This window comes from Desmodus rotundus, chromosome 5 (genome assembly GCF_022682495.2).
Source record: "Desmodus rotundus isolate HL8 chromosome 5, HLdesRot8A.1, whole genome shotgun sequence".
Lineage (NCBI taxonomy): Eukaryota > Metazoa > Chordata > Mammalia > Chiroptera > Phyllostomidae > Desmodus > Desmodus rotundus.
The window spans coordinates 31,046,662-31,057,536 of NC_071391.1; the positions used below are offsets into that span (position 1 = coordinate 31,046,662).

General features: G+C 52.5%; 1 protein-coding gene across 2 annotated transcripts in view; it reads right to left on the reverse strand.

Annotated features, from left to right (window-relative positions):
• The window catches only part of NELL1 (neural EGFL like 1), a 716,398-nt gene extending 706,218 nt beyond the window's left edge, over window positions 1–10,180 (reverse strand). Inside the window, exons 1-2 of one of the 2 annotated variants that reach the window (XM_024558788.4) lie at window positions 9,961–10,180; window positions 1,933–2,061 (exon numbers count right to left, since the gene is read on the reverse strand). In XM_024558788.4, the coding sequence (XP_024414556.2) occupies window positions 1,933–2,061; window positions 9,961–10,015 (184 nt within the window). In that variant the 5' untranslated portion in view covers window positions 10,016–10,180. The remainder of the gene's footprint in view (window positions 1–1,932; window positions 2,062–9,960) is intronic. The other variant, XM_024558787.4, reaches the window with a different exon arrangement.
• Window positions 10,181–10,875: the final 695 nt, after the last annotated feature.

Here is a 10,875-nt window from a genome sequence, read left to right on the forward strand (position 1 = left end):
AGCACATTGAACAGAAGAAATCTGGTCTTCATTTCGTAGTTAATTTTATTATGGAAAGAAGAAATTGTAACTCAACTCAAAATGTTTGTTCATCACGGTGATGTGCCGTGTGCCGTACACAGCCTTGGAGGTGCGGATACCTCTGCACCTAGACAGGCATGACTTCTGCTTTCGGGGAGGTGATGGAGAAGCCCGGCTTCCATAGCAACCCTGGGGACGTGTCAGCAGCTTTGCCCCGGGTCAAGAATCTCAGGGTCGCTCAGCAATAACTGAGCAAAGAGAAAAGTAATCCAGTCTATTCTCTTCACCATGCCCGCCGACGCACTTCAACTCCTTAGTAAGATTAAGTGGAAATTAATATATCCATAGTCATATGATGTATCATCATACAGTAACTGTAGATTTGCTATATGTCATTAACAAAGCTTAAGTTATCTGCACGGTAAATATGTAAATCTCATCCCATAATGTTGTGAAACAATCCTTTTGTCATCTTCATAAAAGGCTGAGCAAAAAAAAACCCCACCAACCCTGCCAGGCATCCTCACCGAGGACCGTCCAGGCCGCCCGCCCAGCACATCCCATCAGGCCACTGCCCCGCTTCGGCCTCCATGAAGGCCCCCCGTGCTCTGCGAGTTGAGTACAAAACCACTCCCCCGGCCTCCAGGCTGGGATAATATTTATATTTACAACAGTTAATTACAAGTCCAGAGCCTCCTGCCTGTCAGAATGGCCGCTGACCATAAACCATCAATACACCCAGACCGGTGGATATCAGCTAAACACCAGTTCTGCCCACAGGATCCAGTGTAACCTAGCCCCTGCCTACCTCTCCCTGCGGCCATGCTACTCGTCTTTCTGCTGGTTTCTGCCTTAAGACCTTCATACGTACTGTTTCCTCTCCCCCAAATGCTCTGAGCCCCACCCTTCCCCACACCAGGCTTACTAATCTCAAAAGACATGGCCCTTTCTCAGGGTAGCCTTTCCCCAGCCGCTACCACCTCCCCACCCCCGTTAAAGCAGATCTGACTGTACTTAAATGACACTGCCTTCACTGTAAGTACAACTGGAATTCAATAATTCCTTGTGTAATGACTGTTTTCCTCGCTGTGTTTTAAAGCAGGAGCTGCACTTATCTTATTTACTCTGACTGGTAACCCATCTATTAGCTGGTTGCCTGGTTCACAGAAGGAGTTCCGTAATAATAGCTACTTACTGAGAGTCTATGTACCAGGCGCTGTTTTAACCACTTCACTGGATTAGCTCCTTGCAGCAGCCCCATGAGGTCAGTACCATTATTTTAGATGAGGACACAAAAAGAGTCAGGCCAAGTAATTGCCCAAAGTCTCCAAGCCAGTAAGTGGCCGGGTAGGAAACTGACTCCGGCAGTCAGGCTCCAGAGCCCACGCATTTTAGAAGCACGTGATCCTGCCTCTGAGTGCTTGTTCAATGACTTAATGAACTGTGGTCAAGCTTAGTGGGAAGAACCAGCTAAGCTGCACCCCTCTGAGAATACAGCCGTAAAACACCCTGTGTGCTCGTGAGCCCATGAGATGAGCGAAGGAGGAAAAGGTATAGTTGTAGGTAAATATGCAGATAATAAAGAAATATGCTGTAAAAATGATACGGCTGGCCGGTGGCTTTCAAGGACTTTGCAACTTCATTCCACTTTACATCTCTACCAAAATCCCCAAGGAAATATGTCACCACAAGCCAACTATCTCACCACCATGTCCTCGAGTGCCCCACCTCATCCCATCAGAACACCCCCCCAGAGTATCTGAACACCCCCAGCATTTCTGAACCTTCCTTACGACAATCACACAAGAGAAAGAGCTGAGATGATCTCCAACAAAAACACGCCCAACGACTGCCCCCCACGCAGACCTCTTCCCCAAGCTCTGCCCCACACAAAGGGAGAAGTAGCTTTACCTTGAAATAAGAACGCTTTGCTGGCGTTGTGCAGTCCAGGCACCTGCGTGACGCCGAGGGTAGTGTTCACGAGGTCAAGCTCAGTGATGATATCCATCTGCAGGTCGGGGTCCATCCCAGAGCCCAGCACTGAAAAGGAACAAAGAGCTGTCTTGGCTTCAAATGCAGACTGCTGGCAACCACACGGAACAGAAATTGGGAAACCAGTGGTCAGTGCTTGGAGATGCTCTATTGCTGGGACGAAAAGGAAGGCAACTCGGCTCTGTGACCCCGCTGACATTATAGTTCCTTTGTCTCTTTTCCCACCCCTACCCCTTACTTATGACAGACGGGTAATCACTTGTCCTACATCCACAGGGCCCAATATATTTCAGAATCACAATGTATCATATGTTAGAAAGGTAATATGTAGCATTACACTACCTTCAACAAAATCTGAAACAGTACCCCACAATCAAATACAGTATTTCTGGAGCACCAAGTGTAACGCTTTCCTCTAACTGGTTAAAAAAACACTATAAATAGAGTCATATCAGTAGAGCTCAGGGTAAATGTTGCCATCAGGACAGATATGAAGAACTTTGGGTTTCTGAGCTCTTTCAGATCTGGGGACTGTGGACACAGAATAGCCCTGAGATTTGTGGCTTCAGACTGAAGCAGTAGCAAATCGGACACCCCCTCCCCAGGGGAGACCCCCGCGGAGCAGAGCGCACCCCATTCATCGGCACAGCCCCCTGTGGTAGAGCGGAAGGCCGTGGGCGGAGAGATTGGCCAAAAGAGAGGATCCCTGCAACACAGATGTTCATTTCCTGCCAGGGGACAGACCCCTGCTTGGAAAGTTAGATGCTCTGCCTACTCTTGTTGGAGTCATTAGCGCAGAGAAACATGGCCCTGAGTCCCGTTGCCCCGCTAAGAAATGGCAAATCTCTAAGGCTGTCTCAGAACCCTCCAGGGGGCATGGGGGGGGGCATTCTGCAGAATGATACCCTCACAACTGCAGAGTGACTCCCAGTTACATCCATCCACAAGGCCAGAGCTCACTCTGAGGGACTGTGTTTAAGCTATTCATAAAGGCTCTGTCTAGCTACACTTAGCATCTCAATAGTGCAATTCTGCTGGCACAGTTGGGAATGTTTTAATCAGCAACAGCTGTCAACTTCTGTCTAATGGTAATGCAGTCACGGAGGCAAGACTGGGTGAGCTTGAGTCCAATTTGTCCCAGAGAGACCGAGTGAGTGTTCATCAGGACATCGTGAGCTATTACAACCCTCATCTGTCCTCCCTCCCTCAGCCCCTAGCCCACAGATTTAAGAAGGAAATGTACCCCATCCTCAGTCTTCCTGTGAGGAAATGGAGACTGCGGCAGCAATCTGAGCTTCTGTCATCAGAAGGTGGGTCAGCAAAGGGTCTTTGGAGCTGAAGCCTGTCACTGCCAAGGCAGACCAAGGGTTAAATTAAAGGCACAGTGCACACAACTGCCTTCTCAGTTTGTGTCAGGCTTCCCCTTGCCCTCTGCACTAAAGAGTAAAGTTTTCCCCTTGCAAATGCAGCAGTTACGAGACCAGTTTACCCAAAGACAACTCTCCCATGCATTCATTCATTCCGCACTCATTCATGTATTCAATACTTTATCACCAGGTATTACTGAGGCTCCCGATGTAACACATGCATTGCTAGGCACTGGAGAGTCCTCACTGAGCACGCATTCCCAGGGCAGGGGGTGAGGAGAGGGCAGAAAGATAAACAAACAAGATAATCTGAGATAGCAGTGAATGCTATGCAGAAAATAAAGCAGAGCAAGGAAATAGAAAGCCACTTGCATGGGGCTTTCGAAAGGGTGTTCAGGGAAGCTTCGTCTGAGGTGAAACCTAAGTGATGAGAAGGGACTAGATATGGGGAATTGGGGGGAAAGCCTTCCAGGTTTGGAGACAGCCAGTGCAAACGAGGAACAAAGGTGGCGTGTTCTGGGAACAGAGAAAGGGCTGGTGTGGCTGGGGGAGGGGAGAGTGGTAGAAAATGAGGTCAAAGAGCAGGGCCTGCCTGTGAGCCACAGCGGGGAGGAGAGAGGAGACAGGTATTATTCTAATTGCAGTGGGTGTCACGGAAGGCTTTCAGGTGTGCGTTTAAAGGGCAGAGGCCTGGGATGTGCTCTGATGTACATTATGATCTCACGAAGTTGCCATCCCACCTGCCTAAAGCGCTCATCCCTCACACAGACTCAGCTCACAAAGACTGAGTACCCACTGTGTGCAAAGAAGCACTGAGCTGCCAGCCAAGTCTCAGCAGCACGAGCCGAGCCTCTTGTTGAGGCTGCTGATGTTTTTCTCCTCGTGAGCTCAGGTACCAGCAGTTCTGTGATGTCCTTGAAAAGGCTGGAAAGGAACTAATATTTCAGCTTGATCTATAGCCCTGATTGGTGTGGCTCGGTGGATTGATCTACAGCATTCTACGCCTGTATGGCAGGAATTAAATCAAGGGGACCTCCCTGCCAGCCTTTCTCTGGATAGGAATTTGGAAAGTGGTCTGGGGAACGTGCCCTTACCTGGACACGAGAAAAAGGAAGCACCCCTGAAGCCCCAGACCCTTGAATTTAGGGCCCATTAAGTAACTGATAAGCCGATGCGTGACTACTGCGTAGGGTACAATGACGTCAGAGGAACAGGCGTATCTGGGGAAAGCAAGAGAGGACGGGAGGGCATTCGGGCCAAGGAAACTTTCTAAAAGGACGGTGGGTGACTGAATTATTGCCCTCAGATCTCTACCCCTCCCATATCCACACCCTCCGCTGTGTGGCTTCGCAGTTCCCTCCACAAGAGTGGGAACCACACCCAGCCAAACGTGGACTAAATCCGCCAACACCAAACCCGTCGACAGACATGTGTACCAAAATAAATGTTGTTTTAGCCCCGACCAGGGTGGCTCAGTTGGTTGGGCATCACCCCACAAACCAAAAGGTCGCCGGTTCAATTCCCAATCAGGGCACATACCGCAGTTGTGGGCCAGGTGCCCAGCTGGGGGTGTGCCAGAGGCAACCAATGTTTCCCTCTTTTTCTCCCTTCCTCCTCTTTCTCTAAAAATAAATAAAAAGTAAAATATTTAAAAAACAAATGTCGTTTTAGGTCCCTGAGTTTTTGGTGGCTGGTTATGCACATTTTTGTGGCAACAGCTAGCGTGCAGGGACCAAAGACCCACTATGACTGTCATCTGTAAGATGCCCGAATTCTCAGACTAGGAGCCTTGCAGCTGGATGAGCCTAAAAGGCACCCAAACAGATTCTGCAGACATGACAGAACACCCGGGTGGTGCCCATGGATCCCCGTCCCCAACAGAGAACACCGCACCCTCAACCCAGAAAGAGTTGTGGGCACGAAACTAAAGCTCCTCATTTCAGCCCAAGCTCATGCCTCCACTAACTCTGTGCCCTTGGAAAAATCCCTTCACTTCCCCGAGCCTCAGTCCCCTCGTCCTGGAAAGGGGGACGATCACACCTGCCTCACAGCCCGGTGAGGCTTCGGTGGTCACTGTGTGGACACTCCTAGCACATCTGGGGGTTGCTGCATCTGCCTTTCACAAGACCGCCTCTCTAGACCACTCCAGCTCCCTGGGCCCAGCCCCCAATGGAATCCTACATAAGAGGGCCCCCGCCCTCCCAACCCCTCCTCTTGCCTAACGGACCTAGAAAGGCTCTCACCCTGGCTTTGCTTTGTGAAATCCATATAGTAAATCCATGTTCACTCCCCCCCTGCGACCCACAAGTGAAGGGGCTTCCCTGGCTTCAAGATAACTGTATTGCTCTAGCCATGAAAACATCCCATAAAAACAGAAGAGAAGTCAGTTAAGCTTCCAGATACAGTTTTCTTCTCTTCCTTTATTTGGTCTCCTTCAGGATGAAAACACCTCCTGATCATAGCAGAGCATGTAACAGACAGCACCTTGCACACTGCCTAAGGAATCAGAAAGCCTATCAATAAGAGAGCGTTTACATGGCCTCTCCTGAGCCTTACATAGTAGGACTGTTGGTTCCATTAAAAATAATCTTTTTATTGGAATGTGCTGGTTCTTGTCCAAGAATGGAGCCGCTGTCCTTTCCAAGGAAACTCCATTGAAGTTTTCTACTTTGGCCATAACCTCTCTACAAGTGGTTGAAGCTAAGAACTGGAATCAAGCAGAATAAAAAAGCTTCTGGGGAAGAAATACTCTTTAAAACCTAGAAGGCAGAGCATCAGTGTCGCAGAGGCACCTGGGGCCTGGCTCCGGGGGTTCGGAAACTCCACCCTAATCTCCCGAACACCTGCCACTGCTGTGGCTCCTGGCCGACCCTGAGCCCCACCCAGGGCAGCCACAACCTACTCAGTCCACCCTCAGGCTCACAGGCCTAGGATCCCCAGCAAACCCTCCTGGGTCTGGCTCAATTCAAACCTAATCGGGCTCACTGTCCATTTGCCCCTGGTCCAGGCAGGAGAATATGATGCTGGACAGATGCTCCAAGACCTCATTTTACATCAGGCTTTCCCAACCACTGGATAGAACTTGGGCCCCTGGACTCCGACAGAAGTCATTAATACCCCAAAAGCAACATCCTTGAAGAATACACTCTAGGCCTGTTCCAATCAGCCAGTATTTCACATGATCACTAGAGGCTGGGGGTTCTGTCCACAGCTCCATTCGGTTCGTAGTTAATAAGCTGCATAGGTGTTTCAAAAAGGAACCCTCTCCTTCCCAGCTGGTGGCAGCAAAAGGCATTCACTTGGCCCCTGGGGCTCCCTCCGCCCCCTGACTAAAACGAACTGGAAACCCAAAGGAGGAATAATCAGAGTTTTATATTATTCACACTCCCAAGCCACTGGAGAAAACTCACGGGCATAATGTGGTATTACTGCCATTATTTCAGCCTTCTAAATTTTCACGATTAGTCATGTACCTGGAAATCCCAGAATCATTTTTCACCCATAAAAAAACAAATGGAAAATGGCACCTTCTATCTCGACTCCACTTTACTCCCTAAAACAAGTTCTCTGAACCAGGGGCAATTTCAGCCGCTTCCTGGGCCACCTATCATCAGATCTTTCCCTAGGTAACCGCCACTGCACTTCGGAGCTGCTTTAATTAAAACGTGCCTGATACCATCTATTCATTCCCGTCGAAGGGCAGGGGCGTCTGAGCAGCTTGCCAAGTGTCCTGCGTGCTTATTTCATCTTGGGCTCTTAACAGTCCCAACAACTTTCCAAGAGGCTGTTCGGGTCCTGATAAACGAATCACAAGCCAGCCTCTGCTACATGAGAAGTTGAATGTGTGAGGCAGAAATGACGGCCTGGGCAAAATCAAAGAGGCTGCCCCCAGAAAGCTGCTCACCACACCCCCTCAAGCTGCAAAAAATTCTAAGTGCAAGAATCTAGATATAATACCCCCCCTTCTCTCTGATTCTTCTAGGGATTTTTGCAGAAGACACATGGCCTCTGGTGTTCCACTACTTCCACGTGGCAGAGGAAACCAGCCTCCCTATGCACCTGCCACAACCAGTGGGGCAGACCCGTCCAGGCTCCTCCCTCCGCCTTGCGCAGGCTGCGCCCTCTGCCTGGAATGCTTGCCCCTTGTGCACTTGGAAAACTCCCTCCGCAGCCTTCAAGACCACTCTCAGTTGTGGCCTCCTGATTAAACCCTTCCCTGACCACCCATCACTCCCCCCCCAAATGCATTCCTACTATTCCACCTCTGTATTTCCTCAGAACAAACTTATACTCCCATCTCCTTCTCAGCCCTCCCCCACCAAACCATAGAATAAAAATTAAAATGCTTTGCAGGGTAAGGGGAGGGTGAAAAGTGTAGAGAGGGTCAAATATATGGTGACAGAAGAAGACTAGACTTTGGGGTGTGAGTCCACAGTGCAATATACAAATGATGTATTAGAGAATTGTACACCTGACATCTATGTTTGCAACCAATGTTATCCCCAATAGATTTATTGTTTTTAAAGCTTTCCAGTTTCTATCTAGATTGTCAGCTAAACTGTAAGTTCCTGGAAGTCAAGAACCAAGACGTCTCCTCTTTGCATAAGCAATCCTGGAAGTCAGCAAGACACTCAGCTGTTTGTGGAATGAATGAATAAATAAATGCATGAATGAACCTTCCCTACAACAGAATTTTTTACAACGTGTAAAGGAGCTTGGTGTGGGAAAGGGGGAAAGACAGTGTTCATAAAGCTCTCCACAAGCAGTGCGCCTGCAGGCGCAGTCCACGCCAATGGGGGGGGGGGGCACTTTTTGCCGACTTTTGAAAGGAGTAATGAGAACAAAGGAGTTAGGCTTACTCCGTGGTGAGGTGCACTTGAGGTGTGCAATGACCAGCTGGAGGCCCCTCCCCCACCTAGTTTCTCTCTCTCTCTCTCTCTCTCTCTCTCTCTCTCTCTCTCTCTCTCTCTCTCTCTCGGGTTCCTCAGTAAGATGCCCACCCGCACTAGATTCTCCGCGCATCCACGCACAGGGCTGGAGCTCAAGCTCTGCACTGGCCTCGCCTGTCCTGCTTTTTCAGGGGCGCGTTTCTCCCAGTTTGTTCTTGGTGTTAAAAGACAAACGCAGCTGGATGGGCCGGAACTCAAGAAGCAACTATTCTCGGCGACACTGAGCCTTGGCGTCTCCTAAGCTTTGGGAGTCGGGCTGGAGACTGGGAAAGGATGCAGATTCCTTTTGTCGGTGCAGAAGTCCACACCGGACGCTCTTCCGTTCAGCAAAAGGAAACCTGCTGCCGGCTCAGTCCTGGGGAGATGGAAAGAGCCGCCAGCAGGAGTCTCCTACACGCCCAACTCCAGTGTACTCGGGTGGGCTAACTGCCAAAGAGGGGCGCCTGGGGGGGAAGCGGAGAGAACTTTTGAGCCAACCAAGACCAGGCCCCCCTCCCCTGCCCTCTCCAGATTAACTTGCAGCCTAGCCTGGGAAGGAGGCTCTGCCTCTACCGAAGGGAGATACGAGCGGTAAAAGAGGAAAAGATAAAGGCACAGGGAATGACTACACACCAGTGCTGGGGTGCTAAATCGTACGCGCCTACCACGGCCGGCTGGTGTAGGATTGAAAGCTCACCCCACACCCACCAACCCTCATCGGAGAGCCCTAAATGTGCCAGTTTCCTACCCCACCCCACCCCCCTTCCACGTCTAGTAGCCTCGTGGATTAGACAGCAGACAGCAGATCTCCAAACCCCAGGAGGCATGGGGTTGGGGAGGGGGGCGAGTGGAAGCTGAAGGAAGGAGGCGCGCTTAGAGTCCTCACCACTGCGAGTCTGGAGGCAGAACGAAGTGGGGACTTAGGAAAATTACGCCAATTATCCTCCCCGCCCGCCCCCCACCCCGCAACCTGCAATTATAGCAAGGGAAAACTGGTGTGGAGCTTGAGAAAATGTCCCCGATTGTATCCACCGTTCCAATTCCCTAAAAACTGTGCGCCCAGCCCTTGGGCACAGGGGAATGGAGAAAGGGGGACAGGATAAAATACTCCTGCAGTTCCCCTGGGGAGAGTCAGGAGGGGACGAGAGGAGAGCGCGGAAACCCGGGGTTCACCCGCAGCCCTCACCCCGTGCGGCGCCCGCCGGCCGGAAGCGCTCCCTCTGCGGGTGCAACTCCCACAGCTGCCCCTTCTCCACCCGGCGGGGAGCAGGGAGAGCGGTTTCCAGCGCACCTTTCAAGTTCTGGGGTGTGGAGCTCTCCGCCCGCCTTGCGGCAGGTTTCCACCCGGAAGCCGGTTACCAGCAGCGGGAGGATGCGCGCCCTCGGCCGCGCCCCTCACTCCTGCGTCCGCGAGGCCGCGTCCCCCTGGAAGGGGCACTCCTCCGGGGCATCTTCCAGCCTGGGAGTCCCACCTCTCACCCTTTCACCTGGAGCAGGGCGGGGAGATCAGAGGGACCTATCCAAGCCGCACCGCCCTTCCCCGGACCAGCATAGCTCGGGTCCAGGTCTCCCGAAGCTTGTGTGGGCGCTGGGCGCAGCGCAGGGGCTCCCCCCTTTCCATGTATCCTTTCGAACACCCCAGCCGTTCTTACCTGTCCTGGCGGTGCACACACAGAACCATACAACTAAAATCACCTCCATCGGCATCGCTCCCGAGGGCCAAACGGGGCGCGCGCTGAAGCCAGGAGGAAAGCGCCGGGATCCCGAGGCGCGCAAGGCTCAGAGCCGCCAAACTTGCTAGCGGGCGGCAGGGGAGGTGGCTCGGCAGCGCCGGGTACTGCGCTCAGGGATCGCGCCCAGGAAGGCGGCCCCGGCCGCCCCGCCCCCACCCCGCCCCCCACGGCGGGCGGCGACAGTGCGGGGCTCAGGCCCCAGCCCCAGCTGCGGGGGCGCTAGCCTTAGAGCTGGGGCGGAGCACCGGCTTGGTCACTCCGTCAGGTTGCTCTCTGTTCTGGGATCCGGTTCTCCTCCTTTGCCAGTGAAGCTGCGAGGCGCAGCAGCCGCTACTATCGGGAGCACCAAAGCTGGAGTCCCGGGACTCGGACTAAAAGGCAGGAGCTGGAGGCGGTAGGCGCCCTCTCTGCTTCACGCACTCCAGCCCCGGCGAGCCGGCCTTGCAACTGTCGCAGCCTCTATCTTGGAGCTGCGGTGGGGGCTGCCGAAGTTGCCACAGTTCATCCTGGCCGAGACGAAGAACCGCGGAGCCCTCGCGGGTGGGCTTTTTTTCCGGGGAGGACCCTGACCGAGAAGGTGCCAAGGAATGCGCCCAGCCCCTCCCGGGAAAACAATTAGTCGAGATTTGCTCGGGCAACTGGGTGGGAAGGAGTGCATAGGGACCTGCGGGGGACAATGGCTGAGTCCCCGCTCACCACCTGTACCTTCTGTCTGCCCTCTCCCAAGGCCCTTCCGACCAGATACACGTATGGGGCGTGGGCAGGGAGAGGGCGCTGAGGCAACGGGTGCATCTAAAAGGTCCCCGAGCTGGAGCGAGCTACGGTGGGTTCTGG